At 46.6% G+C, this 18,574-nt stretch overlaps 1 protein-coding gene across 1 annotated transcript in view; it reads right to left on the reverse strand.

Moving 5' to 3' along the window:
- Window positions 1–18,574, reverse strand: part of LOC311624379 (urea transporter 2) — a 396,459-nt gene that overhangs the window by 78,819 nt on the left and 299,066 nt on the right. The window contains exons 4-8 of the mRNA XM_084887504.1: window positions 10,488–10,672; window positions 7,365–7,545; window positions 6,187–6,376; window positions 4,084–4,212; window positions 330–522 (exon numbers count right to left, since the gene is read on the reverse strand). Coding sequence (XP_084743630.1) covers window positions 330–522; window positions 4,084–4,212; window positions 6,187–6,376; window positions 7,365–7,545; window positions 10,488–10,661 — 867 coding nt within the window. The 5' untranslated portion in view covers window positions 10,662–10,672. The remainder of the gene's footprint in view (window positions 1–329; window positions 523–4,083; window positions 4,213–6,186; window positions 6,377–7,364; window positions 7,546–10,487; window positions 10,673–18,574) is intronic.

Genomic DNA, 18,574 nt, shown 5'->3' on the forward strand with positions numbered 1-18,574 from the left:
ATTGGTTGCTTCTCGTAAGTGCCCTGACCAGGGCTGGGGATCAAGCCTGTAACTGAGGTACATGCCCTTGACAGTAATTGAACCTGGGAACTTTCAGTCTGTGGGCTCTCTATCTACTGAGCCAAACCAGCTAGGGCTTCAACAAAGGTTTGTTGAAAGACCCTATGAAGGTGGCAGTGATCTTTTCCCGTCCTTTTCTCCACCAAACCCGTTATGTGAGGGAGGGGCATGTAGAGAAACAGAGAGCCCGGGGAATGCCCGAACCAGTTAGAGAGAAGGTCTACAGTGGAATCAGGGGGTCCAAATTCATCTGCCACAGGGTAACTTACCAAGGGCACTTCGATCTCCGTCCAGGTGATGTTGGGCACCGAAGACACAGGCTCCACTAGTGTCGTGGGGAAGAAGAGGTTGTAGTGGCCTGTGGCCGCCAGGTATAGGGTCACCGCGATGTTGAAGGGCAGTGTAAAAACTGGGAGGTCCCACTTGCTGAAGATGGAGTTCAAGGCACTAGAAAGAACTGGACTGAAGATGGAAGAAGCAAAGAGTTAATCACTGTAGTCATTCTTAGGGCTATACCATCTCCTCAGCTCTGGCCGCTGTGCTGTTTACTGTCCCCTGATACGGTCCTTCCTGCTCTCTTGAGACTCAAGCAGCCCAGTGACTTGTGATTGGGAACAGGTACTCAATTTTAGGCTGCACCTTTAAGACAAACAATTTAAAAGTAATATAAACCTGTCTTGAATAGAAAACTTTATAGAATACTTTAAATATTTCTTTGTTAGTTAAACCAAGAAAGTGAAACAAAATGTAATTCTTACAAAATGTTATGTATTGTCTTTGGCTCATCAAGATGTGCAATTGCAACTCTGCTGAGCTGTGATAATGTTTTAGGAGTCTGGCCTCTGGGAGGAGGCTGTCATGCACATAGATAACACACAGTATTGGATTAAGTTCAAATACTTGGAGCTACTCTGGGGACCACCATGTGAAAATGACACCTTGAGTTTGTGTTTCCTCTCTTCTTGGCGTTTTCCTTGGAAAGAACACAAATTTTGGAGAAAGAAAGAGCTGAGTGCAAATGCTACCTAGAGGCTGAGTGAGCAACATTAGGTAATTCATCTTCTTTAGCTTTAGTTTCCTCTGTAGGGACCGGATACCCTGGACTCCTAACACCCTCCATCTTCCAATCTCTGTGAGTTCAGGACAAAACATGAAATCATAGGAGCCAGATGAATGGTCTACTTTTAATTGATAACTGTGAAGCCCAATGGGCATTTAAAACTGCCTGAAAACCCTGTTCACATCCCTAGCCAATTAATTCTCCAGCTTGCTGAGAGAAGTGTTTCACATCTTATCTTATCACGTCTGATTTCCTTTAGTTTCAGCTAACCACCTTGCTTTACTTCATTAAGAAAATAGAAATGACAAGATGAGAAATGCTTCATTTCCCCACCGAAAGATCCACATTCAACTGCCCTGTGTCCACATTCTCCTCTCTTGCTGCCTTTTTTGTATAATGGACATGTTCCTGTTCCTTTATCAGGCAAATGCTTTCCCCTGTACCTAGGGAACCAATCTATCTAAAAGATGTCTGGGTTGCCATGACACTGTACATCCTCAGTTTTCTTCCTGTTTCTCCAGCAGTTCCTTCACAACTCTCTGTCAGTTGTTCTTCCTCTCTTTTGCCAATTTCTAAATATTAGATCATATGACTCTCTCTCTCTCTCTCTCTCTCTCTCTCTCTCTCTCTCTCTCTCTCTCTCTCATCTTCTCTTTCTGGGTAATATCTTTAGTTCCATGGACAAAAATATCTTCTATCTGCCTCTAAGTTCCAAATCTTGACTATATCACTAAGTTCCAGATTTGCATATCCAGTGACCTACTCAATACCTCTAATTTGGAAGTTTAAAGTTCCATGTCTAAACAGATCCCTCAATTTTCATCCTGTCTCCAACTACCAACCTGTTCTTAGTCTTCTCCTTCAAACCAGGTGCTCAGGAAAGTTATAGGAGTATCTGAGTCAGCCCCCACAAACCCCATACCCCACAGCCTCTCAAGAAGTCCTATTATTGCTTCTACTTTCCTTAAAATATACCCAAGCCCAACCACTTCTCACCATCTCCCATATACCATCCTATTCTAGACTGTCCTCATCTTTTGTGGGTTATTGTAGCAAACAACTCACTATGCCTTCAGTATTCACTCTGTCCAGTTGAAATCCATCCTCCACACTGAAAGAAGAGGTATTTGCTTAAATTTAAACCATATTGCACCACTCTCTGCTTAAACCCTTTGACTGCTTCCCATCACAGTTGTAATGAAAATCCAAAGGCCTATTGATCTATAAGGCATATAGGGTCTGGCCCTCATCTACTTCTGCCTCACCTTCTGATCCCCTCCATTCTGGGTTTCAGCCTGACTGGTTTTGTTTCTTGAATACATCACATGACTCCAGTTGGGGTCTTTGTCCATGTGCTGCTTCTGCCTGCAGCATCGTTCACCCAAATCTGCAGATGTCAGCACCTTCTTGTCATTAAGGTCAAACACCTCTCTGCACAGTGGCATCATGACATCCACATCTGGACTCATTCTCTGTTGCATTTGTCCCATCTTGTTTTCCTAAAGTACTTATCACACATTTAAATGACCTTTTTAATTCACCTGTTCATGTGTTTATTTCTATCTTTACCAAGAAAAATGTAAGGTCTAAGAAGATGGAGACCTTCTCTTGTTCACAATGGTCCCTAACACCTAGAATAGTCCATGCATATAGCAGACACCCAGCAAACATTAGCTGAATAAACCTGGAAAATGACACTGCTAATACCTATGCTGTGGATTGGCTTTTAAGGACTCTGAGATAAGTGAACAACTATAGTAGTTGCACACAGCTCAACCAAATTGCCACCCAGTGTGATGTGGCTGAGGAACTGTGCCAAGGGGCTTAATCTATGTAGTTATAAACCAAATGTATGCAAATAAGGATAAGTCCTCCTACTCCTTACATGGGGGCCCATGGGAAACATTAAGGAAATCCCCAACAGAATTGACTGCTTTAGCTGCTTGTCCTGATAGATTAAGAAAGAAGCCCCAAGAAAAAACGTAAATTGTCTGGAATGCTCAATGTAGTAATTTATTTGCAAGCACTACTAAAAAGTAATGGAACAGTACTTAAACTACATTAAACTAACTGCTTTTAGTAACTCTAGACTTTGAAACCAAAGAAAGACATTTACTTCTTAGAGATGTTAAAAACCAGTCAGCATGTCTGAGAGGAGGTTAAGCCCAGGGCTGGAGGCTACGGGTTCGCTTTGGGCCTCCTGTCTCTGCATTCAGCAGGTGCCCTCGGACCCTGCAGGCCTGCTATGGATGCAAGTGAACTAAGGCCCCACGAGTAAAAAACCTCGCACACACTGTGCCCAGTGGGTAGTTCTTAATATCCTCCCACCTTACTTTACCTTCCTTCTGCAAAATGAGGTGATTTCACAGTAAGATCTCAACTGCTGTTTCTCATCAAAGACTCTATGCTCTAAATACAGATGCACTGGTCCAGGAAGGCTCTATGTATCTATCACCAGTGAATTTTCAGCTTTTGGATCTTGGTTCGGCTGCAGGATAGATGATTATCATAGAGCCTGGGGTTTAGTAGTGAAGACTCTGGGTTAGGAAGGCTAGCAGTGATCGCTTTTTACCAAGTGTGACCTTGGGACAAGCTATATAATCTCTGTGTGCCTTGGTATTTCCTTCTGTACATGGGCACAGCAATAGTCCTACACTGCTTAGCACTGTGCATGTAGGAAATGAATGTCAGCCTTTTTCATGAGGCCTGTAATGCAAGGAGGGATATCAGCACAAGACCAAATGTGCAGTGCTTTGTTGCTTTAAAGGGTTCCTGTCACTCCAGATCAAACATGATCCTCTTGGGTGTGACTGAACTCATGGACTTCCACAATGTCTTTCAGGACAGACCAGCCTGACTGTGAAGATGTGGGGCCTTGTGATGGTGCACGTCCCTGTCTAGTCTGAGACACAGTCATTTTGGGGCTCAGTGGGTCTGGGAGCAGAAACAATGAGGCGTCTCACCAGGCCATGGCGGTGAAGGTCACAGGAAACAGAAGCCACCAGTAATAGTCAAACTTCTTGGAGAACACAGCCATCAGCAGTCCAACCAGCATCCCATTGTATCCGTGGAGTCCAGAGGCGATCGCGGACCTGGGGGGAAGCAGAGTTACTCTGCGTTTGACCTCATTGTCCCTCTCTCCTGCTGCTTCAGAGGAGTCAGTTTATTCAATGGATGTTGGGCAATCACATAGCTGCCAGCACCTTCCAGACACACACACACACACACACACACACACACACAGTGTGTGTGTGTGTGTGTGTGTATGCCTTGATTACCTTTGCTGATCTAGAATTAAATTATGCACTTCTGTCTTTTCTATGTCTACACTCTCCTTCTCAGGGGAGTCTCAGATTGCTACATATAGAGGGAAATCTGAAAGAAATCTAAGGTGTGACACCAGAAAGTTATGTGTGTATGTGTGTGTGTGTGTGTGTGTGTGTGTGGTGGAGAGTGCCCCCTCCCCTTCCAGAACTCTTCTCTGCCGAAAGTCTGGTGGCTTCTGGATTTGGTTGTCAGGAGGAAACCCATTACCTTACACCCCTGCTCTGACCATCAAAACTATAAAACTAGGTTGAACCCCAATGCCAAAGGATCTTCATTAGGATCATGTTCCATTACAATATGGCAGCATCAGTGTTGCTGACTTCGGGTTACTACAATATCTGTAAAGTACAGTCTCAGGACCAGAGGGCTGTGGTGATGGGGGTGGGATAGTAGGGATAGTGGTAGAGGGAAGTGGTGCATTTTCTGACCCGGATATGTGGCTGTGTCAGTGGCTCATTGTGGATAGTGGTGAAGTCATGGCTCTTTGGAAGAATTTGTATGTAAGGTGCCTGGAATTATGTACCTGTGGTGTAGGACATGGTACTGACCTATCAGTAATGAAGCTCAAATCTTTTCTAGGCACTGAGTGGAATATGGAACATTTGGACTGGACTTCTCATTTTGGACATGCTTAGAACATAGTCAGGGAGAGAAGACTCAGAAAGAAATTAGAGAACCATCCTATAGAATAAGAGCCCAGATGGCGTCACACCCTTGTGTGACGTCATCACAAGATGGATGCCACAAGATGGCCAACAGGGGAGGACAGTTGTGGGCAATCAGGCTGGTAGAGGAGGGCAGTTGTGGGCAATCAGGCCCATAGGGGAGGGCAGTTGGGGGGCAAACAGGCTAGCAGGGGAGGGCAGTTGGGGCCACCAGGCCATCAGGAGAGGGCAGTTGAGGGCAACCAGGCCAGCAGGGGAGGAGTTAGGGGGCAATCAGGCTGGCAGGCAGAAGTGGTTAGGGGCAATCAGGCAGGCAGTCAGTCAGGCAGGCAAGCAGTTAGGAGCTAGCAGTCCTGATTATGAGAGGAATGTCCGACTGCCAGTTTAGGCCTGATCCCACAGGGGTACCAGATTGGAGAGGGTGCAGGCTGGGCTGAGGGACACCCCTCCCTTCCTGTGCATGAATTTCATGCACTGGGCCTCTAGTCTAATATAGTAATGGGGTATGGCCTGAGGTTGTTCCGAGAGAAAGGAAGGGTCAGAGTACACTGGGGCAATCAGGGTGGCTCCCTGGAGGAGGAGAGATTGAGGGAATGGTAGGATTAGATACCCAAAAGCAATAGTGCTCAACTGGGAACAAGTGTGATGTTGAGTGGTAGGTAGGGTGGATTCATTAGAGAGGCTTTGGAACCAAGTTGAGGGATTGGATTTTATTCTGATGCATATTTGGCTTAAATTTGCCTTTTCCAAACTCTGCATTATATACTGTCTTGCCTGTTAGTCTTGTCCCCCTCAACTAGATTGCAGGCTCCATGAGGGAAGAACTGCCTTGATGTTCTGCACCTGCCCCAGAGGAAGTGTTTCCAGAAGGCTCTACAGTCAAATGGAGCCTGGCTCTGTCATTTGCTGTGAGCATAGGAGTGGTTTAATTCTGTAAGGACCTCCAATTATCTGTTCAAAGCTGAGACTCAAGAGACCTTGGCCTGGCTGAGAGGATAAAGTAGACTGACCACAAGTAATCACCTCTCCATCTGTCTGCCTCAAGACCCAAGACCAACATGGAAAGGGACCCACCTGTCTTGGCTCAAGGCAAGGGCAGTTAAGGTCGAGACCACTGTCCCCAGACCCCCAGCAATTGTCCACCAGGGATTCTGGATCAGGAGCCCGATGAAGATGATGAACCCACTGAGAGGGTTGTTGACGAACATCACCTGACCAGTCCCCCTTAGGACCCAGTCTGTGAACTGCAGGGCCAGCGGCTTATCTGAAAGAGATGGGCAGAACCAGAGCCATTAGCAGGGTCCAGCCTGTCCTTCCCTGCTGGACCACTGGTTGGCGTGGCAACCAAAGCAGACAGGGATGCATGAGCCAAGACACTTCCCTTCATTCAGCCTGGCACCCAGCCCATGTCTCAGTGGCCGGGCAATCAGTCTGCATGGGTGCTAGTTTTGCATTACACACCGAGGCACCATGCTGAGACCAATTTAACGCCGTTCCAGCTATTGGCTTGGTTGGCAAGGAAGCCCCAGGAGCATTCCAAGGGAAATTTATTGATCCAAGGGAAGGGGTGGAAAGGGAAGGAAGCTCTTTTTATATAGCGCTGTATGACTCAGTTGAGGGCTGGTATCTGAGCAGCAGAAACAGTAGTCTGGAGAAATGAAGCTGGGAAAGAAATGATTTTAGTACAGTTGTGACAATAGTATTGAGTCAGGACCTGGAAGAAGCCAGGTCCAGAAGAGGGAACATACATTTGATCTCATTCTCTGGGTTGGTTTCCAGTACATTTCATACAAGTGGGGGCAGGGAGGTGAGGCATGTTTGTTGAAGCATTTAGTTTAGAGAAATAATTAGAAGAAAGACATTAAAAAGAAAAAACTCTGGAATATTGGTGGGATGATGCTAATACTTGGCACATAATACATAGCCAGCAAAAGTGAAAGAATGACCAATCAACTTGTTTGGGAAATGGCTTATATGCTAAATGTTTGTCCTATAGCTATTCCATTAGTCCTTGAAGGAGTGAAGAATTTTCAAACAACTAAAATGAGTGAAATGCATTTAATTCCAAAACCTTGGGAATTCCAAGTTATTAGGGTATGTTACACCTCCCCAAGTCAACTCAGGGCTGATTCACCCCATCGGTGGGAGCCCTCACCGTGGTTGAGTAAGGGAGCAGCTTCCTCTCTCCAAGCCAGAGGCAGGGCTGTCCCACTGGCCTGGCCCGGCTGCTTCTTCCCTGGGCATTGACTTACCTTTCAGCCAGTTCCTGCACTCCTTCATCTCGCCTGTCAGGTAGCTCACTGCTTGGAAGAGGCTGATTCCTCCCCGGCCTGCCGAGCCCCGGGGGGCTGCCCCGCTTTCTCTCCTTTTACTCCTTTCATTGGGTTTTTCAATTTTCACGATGTGGCTCTCTTCGTTGGATGAACGAAGATCCTTTCAGGAGAAGCCATGACAAAATATCAGATAATTTAGCTTTTTGCCAGCAGGAGCATTTGGGGATAAAGAAGGTTGTCAGGTTTTCCCTTTTCAATATAAAGGATCATAAGACAAATATGCACCGTCTCACGGTGCCCCGACTGCCCCACACAGACCAGCTCTTCACAGGATCTCTACAAATTCTTCACAGATACGTTTCTTAACACTTTGTGCCAGGGATCCCTTTTGGCAACTTGGCAAGACTGTGGACTTCCTTTCAGAATGTAAAAGTTTAGAAATGAATAAAGTAAGTAGCATTACAAAGAAAATCAATGACACTGAAATGCAGTGATCACAATATTAGAAAAGACTGTGATACAGATATAGGCATGGCAGATCCAAGACCTATTATGATTTCAGGGTAGTGAGGAGTGAATGCCTGGGGCCTTTCCACTCTAACTCAGGATTGCTGCAGGGCCATCCCAGCTCCAGCGCTCACCACAGGAGTAGCGAGGCTTCTACTGTGACTGCATCACAGCCCAGCTTCTTCTCTAATCCTGCTGATTTAATTCTCTGTAAGTACTGACCCCAGTGGTATGCCCCTGTAAGCTTCTTCTTCTTCTTCTTAAAAATATATTTTATTGAATTTTTTTTATTATTATTATTATTATTATTTTTTTTTACAGAGGGGAAGGGAGAGGCACAGAGAGTCAGAAACATCAATGAGAGAGAAATATCTATCTGTTACCTCCTGCAACACCCTCTACTGGGGATGTACCTGCAGCCAAGGTACATGTCCTTGACCGGAATCGAACCTTCAGTCCGCAGGCTGATGCTCTATTCACTGAGCCAAACTGGCTAGGGCTCCTGTAAGCTTCTTATATGCAAATATCCCAGTCAGCTTCCTAGGGGAACCCAATCTGTGACAAAAATCTCACATGTGCTAATATGATTGTTGTTCATTTCCTATATTCCTAATTGAAGTAAATGTGAAAGTTTGTTGGCAATTAATAAAAATAAAGGTGACTTACTTAACCCACCTTCCAAGTTCCTACCCCACAATTCTATCTGTGGACCTCTTGGTCAGGACTCCTTGCTCTCAAGTTGTGCTGTCCATATAGTAGCTAACAGGACATGTGGCTATTGAGCACCTGAAATGTGACTAGTCTAAACTGAGATGTGTTCTAAGTGAATTTTAAAGACTTAGTATAAAAAGAATGTGCAAAATATCTCAGTGATACTTTATATTGATTATTTATTGAAATAACATATATATTCATATATATTAGGATTAAGTAAAATATATTATTGAAATTCATTTCACTTGCTTCTTTCTACTTTTTAAATCGTGTTAATAGAAGTTAAATTTACACATGTGGCTTGCATTATATTTTAATTGTATACCTAAAGTTCTCTCCTCTATTAAGGAAATGAGAGCAATGGAAAAAATTATGCCTGAGATGGTAGATAACAATTGGGGAGAGTGATGAGCCAGTCAAAGCTTAAACAGATAAACTGGGGAATGAGATGTCCAAAGGGGATTTTGAAAAGCTTGGGGGTATATCTGTGAATCTAGAAGGTCGCATGTATGTGTAGGTCGCAAGTTCAAAGGAGAACTGAGAGGTCCCTAAGCTCTCACCTGCTGAGTTTGAGTCTCTGTAGAAGCAGAAAGTGCAGGTTGAGGTAGAGTTGAAAACTGCCTGGATGAATGTTGGAGATATACCCCAAAATGCACATAGATCCCTTGGAATATGCCTATCGAGTCATTGGCTGACCAGTAGGCTAATTGAGGAGAGACATCAGTGGTTGGAAATGATAAAAAATTTAGACTATCCAGAATTAGTTCAGAAAAGCATTAGACAGACATGCCAGCAATTGACTTATCTTTAAAATTTCTGGTTCTTTCTTTTGACTGCTCTGATCTGATATTGAGCTTCTCTAGCAAATTTTCACTTCAATTATACTTTTCAACTTCAGAATTTTTACTTGTTTCTTTTTCAAATAATTCCCTCTTTATTGATAGTCTCTATTTGGTGAGATATTATGGTCATACTTCTTATACTTTCCTTTAGCTCTTTAGACATGTTTTGTTGTTGTTATTCCTTAATTGTATTAAGGTGATTTAAAGTCTTTTTCTAGTAACTCATATGTCGGGGCTTCCTCAAAGACAGTTTCTATTGACTGTTTATTTTCCCTGTTCCATACTTTTTTATTTCTTAGCATGTCTCATTATTATTTGTTGAAAACTGGATGTTTTAAATAATATAGTGTGGCAACTCTGGAAATCAGATTCTTCTCTCTCCCCAGGGTTTGTTATTGCTGGCTTGTATCCCTCTCCACTGTATTAGTAGCTAGAGTCAGGCTACCTCTGTGCTACTGTGTTCAAGGAGTGCTAAAAGCTGACATTTTCCTCACCAGTGTAGTTCAGTAGTTGAACCTATGAACCAGAAAGTCATGGTTCGATTCCCAGTCAGGGCACATGCCTGGATTGTGGGCTTGATCCCCAGTAAGGTGTATGCAGAAGTCAGCTGATCAATTATTCTCTCTCATCATTGCTGCTTCTATCTCTCTCTTCCTCTATGAAATCAATAAAAATACATAAAAAATAAAGACTGGCATTTGAATGAAGGCCTTCTTTTTCGAGACAATACGTAATTCAAGGGGGCAAGTCTAAAGGGCAAGATTTTGAAGACTGGTTGGAAGACTGGTGTATGAGTGAGTACATTTATTGTCCTTAAAATCATATTGCACACAAGCTACATTTTCATCTTAGGCCAAGTAGGACTAATCATGGGAGTGACCATGTATTGACTTGGGATAGAATCCCCTTAACAATGGCCCCTCTGTGACATTATATAATACAGGCATTGGGTAGTTGGAGAAATAGCATCTTTCAGTACCCATCCCCAAACCCTACCCCAACCCCACCTGAGAAACATCCTAGGAGAAACTTCCCTCACCTTTTCTTCAGGCATTTCCAGGAGGGGCAGGGCTGGGTGTGTATCCTGAGGGCTGGAGGGCCAGGTAGGGCTGGCTAACTCTGACTCATAGAGTTTGTATCTGCTGGAAAGAGGATCTGCCAGAAGAGGACTGCTGTGAGTTTCAGACATCTCCTTCAGGGGGTGGCCACTCATTGGTCATGCAACTGGTGAGAAAAAAAAAAAAAGAGACAGAACAGGTGGGTCAGGATCGGGCTCACATGGACTTGGCTGAGGCTGAATAGAGGCCTCAGAAAGCATATAGTCTTCCCTGACACACATGGGACCTGCTGTTCCAGAAGTTTGTGCTTCCAGAACAGCCTAGAGTGATTTCTCCATCCATGTCAAGTTTACCTTTCAAAATCCCCCCATTCTTCCACATCCAGAAGAAAGCCCATTCCATTAGGAAGATTTCTCTGACACCCAGAATAGGTGTCTCCTCTTTTTTTTTTTTTATTTATGATTTCTGAACTATTTTTCTCTAACTTTTATATTGGTCATTGTACTATCTGTACATATATTTTCCTTTAATACATACACATAGATCTGATTCTTCCAACCTAGTGGCGATCTAAAAGAAACTTTTAGATCCTCTTTCATTTCCAAATTGCTCCTTCAGAAATCTCAGGAGTCAAACTCAATATTCCCTGCTCCTCCAATCTCCAAATCCAGTATTTCTATCTCTCAGTACACCTTCATGTCCAATGTTACTATTTGACTGTCATCACCCCTTGCCACTTTTCTGGTAAATCCCAATTGGACTCCCCACTTCTCAGATTTCTCCTGCAAGCCATGCTTCTCAGGATAATCAGAGCTGTCTTATTAATACTTAAATCCACATATGTCAGTTCCTTGCTTAAAACCTTTCAATGGCTACCAATGGAAAAATATGCCTTTTACATGACATGCAAGGCTCTGTATCACTGAGTTTCTGTTAGGTGTTAGCCCATCCTGTGCTTCTCTTGCCCTTTGTGGACTCCACACTGGCCTCATTTTAGTGCCTAAAAGGTGTTAAGTAAGTACATTTCCACATCAAATGCTGATCCATGTGCCTAGGTCTCTACCTTGCTCTTTACCTGGGTAACTCCTTCTCTGTCTTTCAGGCTTTATCTCAATGAGCAGTTGTCAGAGAAGCCTTCCCAGACCCACCCCCAACTGTGTTCTCCTATCACATGCTGTCAGAGGACCCAGAATTTTTTCTTATGGCATTTTCTTTGCACCGCTCAATGATAGATTTATTTGTATATTTATTTGCATAGTATCTGCTTCTTTACTGGCACTTGAGATGCATGAGGATAGTGACCTCTGTTCTGTTTGCTGCTGTAACCCCAGCTCCCAGCACAGTGCCTGACACATAGTAGGTACTCAATAAATAAATAGTTAAATGAGGGGAGGTAGGACAGAAAGCTACAGCTGATACTAGAGAGGGAACATTTCCTTGGAGAGCTTTACAAATCATGTGTGTCTCATGAGACCTGAATGGCCTAAGTAGGGTATAGGGCCACCCACCAACCCTGCAATTTCAAGCCAGAACTCTGCTATGTCTAGCACCTGTCCTCATTCCCAGGAAAAACTCATTTAAACAATAGCTGATTTTGAGCGAAGATCTGCCAATATCATTCAGATCCAACCCACTCCCCTTTTTAATACTGCCACCTGCCTGGAAGGGGGTCTTTTCCTCTATCTGACATGAGGTGAGTATCCTGAGTTTCAGATTGCTCTGGGGGGGGAGCATGTGGGGAAGGTTTGAGAGCAAAAGCTAACAAACCTGACAACCTGTTCCTCTCCAATGCTCTTCCTCCCTCTGGTGGCCATGACGTGATAAAGCATCCTGGCTCCTTTGCAGGATTCCTTCCAAACCATCCAGATAAAAAGAGAGGAGCAACTAACTAGATATCTAGACACATGATTTCCATGACACCACACATCTGGGTGAAATAGAAATATTTTGGAACGACCTTCTGTTAAATTCAGTGGCTGTGAAATCCACTAAAAAGTCCAGTTGAAAAATAACATTTTCCCTCAAATGTATTTCATTGAATCTAAGATGTTATCATTTTTAAGATGTATCTTTAGTTTGTGTATCCCCAAGGAAGAAGAAAATTCTGCCAATCAGAATTGTAAGATGCATTTTGATTCCAGAAATATTAAAATATAAAAGCAATGTCTGTCATCTAATCAAGAAACTTTTTTTTTTTTTTTTTAAAGGGATGGGACTCCGGTACACAGGTGGGAGTTGAGAATGGGTAGCTTAGATAACCTTTTATAATAATGAGACTGCAAACATTTTTATGTCTTTTGATGGAAAATGTATGTATACATTATGAGCCCTTTAAGAAGAGGGCCTATTCTCTTTGAGGATTTCTGTATTTGCAAGGCCGGGGAGCCAGCCTGATATATAACAAGCCTTCGATATATGTTTAATAAGGGATGGAAAGAATGAATGATTGCACAGAGGAAAGAATGAATGATGGCACAGGGGTGGAGCCCACAGACAAAGGGCACTAAAATGAGGCCAGAGTAATCTCTAAAAAGGCACTTCCTTTTCCACCTTGGAGTCTTTCTTTGATGCAAACAATCTTCCTAATTACAAATGGAGAAATCAAGGTGCAAGAGAGCAAAGCAGGTGTTGTTTCTCACATGGATGTAAGCCTGAGCACTTTCTGAAGCCAGTTCTCTCCCCCAGGATGGACACACCAAGCAGAGGCCCAGAAACACGGGCAGCTTGCCTTGGAGTCAAGATTAGACCCAGTTCCTCTCCCTGTGCTCCTCTGTTTCTCCAACTGTCTTGTGGGGTACAGCTCAGAGTCAGGGAGGAGTCACCCTCCTGGGCAGGGCACAGCTGGGGGCTGAGGGAAGGGGTCCACCCCGGGCCCAGGTCCAGGCCCTCGGTCCCGTGTACCGTTTCATAAGCCTGCACAGCCTCGGCAGGAGCAACGTGATTGCATCTCCTCTGGGGAACACAGCGTTCCTTTGCCATGGGAATGTTTATCCTGTTCAAACGGGGGAATTTTTGGCTTTGGGGTTGGAGTGAGACGCGCAGCAAAAATGACCTTGTAAAGAGAAGGTCGCTGTGTCTGGAAAGAGCCCAGGCTGCAGCTCTGATGCCCAGCTTCACCCTTTCCCTGCCACCAGGGACTGTGTGGGCCTCTGCCTCTCCCTTTTTATAGGACAATGGAGGGTTCTTAGGGCAGTGAAATTGCTGACTTGGTTCTTGGCACATGGGATGTGTGCGTGGTGTTTAGCTTCCCCTCTTGTGCTCCCAGATGGAAGGGGAAGGTGGCTGGGGCAACCCAGTGAAGTACAAGCTGGCTGGTCCCACACAGAATGGTTTTCAAAAGTTTCAATAAGGCGTTGGCCACTTGTTAGAACTGGACGGCAGAATCCCTGCCCCAGCCACGTCCCGTCTGAAGGCGCAGGCCTCAGAGTCTGTTCCCAGCTCAGCTCGGAGCCAGTCCACTAAACCTGCTTCCAAGAACACATAATTATCTGCCTGGCATGCTCACACTCCCCTTGGCTGCCTGCACCTTCTTCTCCCTCAGAAATGTGGACAGAAAAGGCTGTTTGGCTCAGCCTGACTTCTCTCCAAAAAGCCAGGCTTCAAATGATCTCCAAGAGGCTCCAGAAGCAGAGGCTCCCTCACCCTTCTTGTAAGAACACTCTTGTTGAGTACCTACTGTGTGCCCTTGGGCTACCCCAGGAGCAGAAGCGAGGGGCCCAGGCCCTGCCTGCAGAGTGGCGGGAGAGAAGAGTGGACAGAACAGATGAGATAAACAGTGGCCAAGGAGAGGACAGGGCAGCCCCCTCACCTCCCAGCCCTAGAGAGATGGTGCCAGGCTTTCATGTTGGGGGTGAGGGGCACAGTCAGGCCACGGAAATGCCTGGGAAAGCACAAGGTCTGTGCCAGAAAACCCCAGTGTGGATGCTCCCAGAGTGTAGACAGGGGCATCTGCAGGGAATAAAAGGTGAAACCAGAGTATCAGAGGTCAGACGGTGGGTGAGAGCTCCTGATTCCTATGTTTGGACCCCAATTCTTCTTCCAGTGTTTAGAAAACAGGGCTGGATCCATTGTACTAACTTAGAACCCTTCTCCTGGCACTTTCTCTAAAAGACTATCCATTCCTAGTAGCAAGGAAAAAACATGCCCATGGGACCGGCTGTGGTCTTTCTAGCGCATTCTTGATGTCCTGGGTGGGAAGGGGCTGTGCCTGGAGGGGTTCCCTGAATGGCTGCTGTGAGTGAGTGCCGATTTGAAGTTCTTGCCTTCCCTGTGACCTCATGGGCTTAAGTAGGCCAGCATGAGCCTAACATTGCCTCATGGCCATCATCTTCCAGTCAACCTGTTACCCAGGCCACGGCAGCTGTAGGGAAGGAGAAGCGATCATCAGGTTCTCCAAAATATCTTTTGATTTAATTCACTTTGCCCAGGACTTTGCCCAATTGATACCAAGAGCTTCCAAAAATGTCTGCAACCTAAGGACCAAAAGGGACATTCTTTGTCTTTCCAAAATAATGAAGGAATCCATTGTTCAGTGCCCCTGATTGTTGCCTGGGGTCCGGTGACCCCATGGGGCTGGCTCCATAGGTCCAAGGAGGTCATGGACCTATGGAGCCGACATCAACTCCCGGGGACTTTCACAAACTGGCCGGTCCCAGTTGTGTCCATCAGAGCCCAGGACACCTGGTCTCCCTTCTGCACTTGAGAGCACTTTAGAGATTAATCCTAAGCCTTGTTGTTTCTCTCCAGAGCAGACTTCATTTTCCTTCTGTTTGGCTCATCAGACAAAACCCCTAGACCCTCTTCCATCTTGCCACGAGGACAGAGGTAGAGATATCAGTCTGCCAGGACCTTGCTGAGTCAGGCTGGGTCCCTGGACCAGGGGCTCTGCGGTCCCGAGCCTGGTGGACAGCTGAGGAAAGGGAGAGATCAACTGAGCAGGGCTGAGTGGCTGTTGGAGGGGGGTGTTGGAGGAGGGGGGCTCTTGGGCTGGTGCCTCACACCCCTGAGGTCCAGGGAAGGGATGAAGCCAGGAGAGGCCTGGTGACCAGACATATCGGGCAAGGGAACAGAGGAGAGGGGCCGGGCAGCAGTTGGGCAAAGGTGAGAGGTGCTGGATTGTGCAAGATGTTGGCCAAGTGCTGCCTCTTATTAGGGGTGGCTCAGAGCTTTCTTGGCAATGAGTCTGATGTGGGCTGAGAGGAGCCTGACTCACTGGGGCCAGAGGGTCAGGTCGGGTGGGACCGGAATCAGGAGCTAGCATGACCTCCCCTGGGCCATCTGCAGACTGTCAGGTGAGAGCTGGCTGATGGCCAGAGCAGGGGCTGGACCTTCCTGAATTCCCTGGCTGGGTCAGCTGCGAGTCCAAGCAGGCTTGGCAGGGGAGCTCTGGCCCTCAGTGACCGGCTCAGGGGCCTGGGGAATGGGATGGGGTTAGAGGCCGACCTCCTATGGTCTCCTTTTAAGACATTAGATTGTGTTTGCAAGGACATTAGGAGGGGTGTGGCTCTCCCTTCTCAGCTGATGCTTTGAAAGTGGGATGAGCCTTTGGTGCCTATATATTAGCCCCTGCCTCACCCTCTCCCAGCAACAGCAACCCTAGGCTGCTGGACTTTCCTCCAGAACCTCTGATCATCAGTCTGTTTTCTTCATCTGGACCAGCCCTGTCCTGTCCAGGTCGGCCCCTGGCCTCCCTGACTCCAGGCTGCCTAGTCCCTCTCTCCTCACACTGCTGATGGGCGGATGATTCTAAAACACCCCTAGATCATGCCATGGTCAGAAAGCTTCTGAGGTGCCACATCTGAGTGGCATGCTGCTGGGACTGGGCACGTTCTCCTTGGACATGGCCCAGGCCCAGAGGCGGGTGACGCCAAGTGTTCTGGAAGTCTAATTGTACCCGATGGGGACCTATTCAGGGTACAGGGCTTATAAAAGAGTAGAATGCAAGCCTTTTTGTTTTTAAAGCAGACATTTCTGGGAAGACATGTTGAGTCTGCGGGCAGCTGCTCCAGGGGTGTCCCCACACTAGCTGGGGGTGACGTGGTCAATCTATGAAGGAGGGAGGGCACTTGAGGGAGAAGTTAAGCAGCTCAGAAGGCAGCCTCCTAACACTTACACTAGGGCTCTTCCCCAGCAGTGTAGGTCCTGGTTTCTTCCCTGAGGGTGTCCCTCCTCTGCGGGGACCAGGGGTTTGTGGTGTTTGATTCTCCTGTGGCCTGGCTTGACATAGCTTAGGTTTTTGATCTTTGGGTTTGATGTGTACAAGCATGTGCCTCCTTTCAGAAACCAGACTGTGGTGCAAGGTGGGGAATTCTCGTGTGCCACCTGGCGTGGCGGGGGCACCATCCCTCCTTGACAGGGGTGTAGTTCTTCTGCACTTGACTTCTGCAAGAACTTTGTGTGGCATGCCCTCTAGGCTCTTGAGCTACCTTCATTTTTTTTTTTTTCAACAAAATCCTGGTAACATTTTTCCTTGCACAGATGTTGATGCCCTAAACCAAACTGATTAGAGTGGAGAGGCTGGCTATCCCTGGGAGGCTGTGGAAATTGGGACACATCCCATCAGGCACTGTCCCTAGAGCCTTCATTCAGGTACAGCCCTGGTAAAGTCCTCCGTAGATAGAGTGGGGCGTTTAAAGAGGATGAGGGGTGGTGTTGGGGGGAGTATAAGGGGAAGTGGTTAATGGGCTGGTGTTAAGCCACAGGTCTCTCTTAAGCACCACCCCAAGGACCCAACCACGGATACCAGCCTGAGGACATGGGGGCTGGGGGCTCCTCAGCAGTCTCCACATGTTGCCTCCTCTAATTCTACAGCAGGGCTCCTCCATTTGCTTCACATGCTCAGGGGTCAACACAGACACTGGCTTTCCCCAGTCCCTGGTCTTCACACTGGCCTCACATAACCCCGTTCTGCACATGACAAACCCAGCCACCCCTTCCTGGTCCTGTGGAGGACCCATACCTGACCTGGTGGAGGATGCTGGTGGGAAGGCTGCTTTCAGAGCACATCCTCTTTCCCCTACAGCAGATGTGTATGCTCTGTCCTTTGAACTCAAGAGTGGAAATCCACAACCTTGACAGCTTATGGTCATTGATGTCTGGGGGGCTTTAAACAATGCTGCAGCCTGGGCCCCAATGAATGAATGCTGAGGTCTAGGCCAGTGCTTTCCAGCCTGGGCTCCTTCTCCAAAGATCCTGAAGGAAGTGGTCTGGGGTGCACCCTGGGTACGGAATTGTTAAAAGTATCCCAGGTAAGGCCACTGGGGGACCTAGGCTGGGAAGCACTGGCCTAGACCTCAGCATTCATTCATCTGGGCCCATTTTGTCCCCTTGCAACTCCAGGTGAGGGCTAAGGACCAGCTGCATTTCTCAGTGCAGGATTCCAGCCCCACCCCCAGGCACAGACATGCATTTGGACAAGACCGCATGGTCCCTCTGCTCACTCAGGCCTAAGAGGCCCAGGGAAGGGTCTCATGGGGCAGGGCTGTTTCGAGAGGTGGGCAGTGGGCACACAGAGCCAGAATAAGGGAGGGGCATGCTGGGAGCAAGCCTGGAAACAATCTGTATTCATTTCAAAACTTTTGCTTCGTGGACAAAGTATTCAGTAAACAAGCAAGACCAGACTAGAGCTAGGAACAGCAAGCCCAAAACTCAACAAAAGCTAGGTTTATGGCTTTAATGACATACTTTTACATCTTCTATCTCCAGGTGAAAGGAGGTGGCGAACGCCCTAGCCTTTTCCAGCATGTGTCTCAGCCTGTGGAAATGAAATCCCTGCTTCCCACACACCCTGTTCAGTGTTGTAGCAATGCACACTCCTAAGGAAGCTGGTTTTAGGGTGTGCACAATTGCATAAAAAAGTATGTACCATCTATGGAAATAGAGGCTCATTTTAATTGCTGAAATCTGAATTGAATATTCACTTTTGCCCTGTATGCTCATACAAGACCATAAAGAGGAGACAGAGGGGCCGTCGATAAGGAGAGATGCAGGACTCATATTGGGGCTAAGTAAAACCAGGGAGCTTTGGTGGTGGGCCCTATGGCAGCCTGGCTATGAACTTGCATAGGAA

Source organism: Pipistrellus hanaki (assembly GCF_964339955.1).
Source record: "Pipistrellus hanaki genome assembly, chromosome: 6".
NCBI lineage: Eukaryota > Metazoa > Chordata > Mammalia > Chiroptera > Vespertilionidae > Pipistrellus > Pipistrellus hanaki.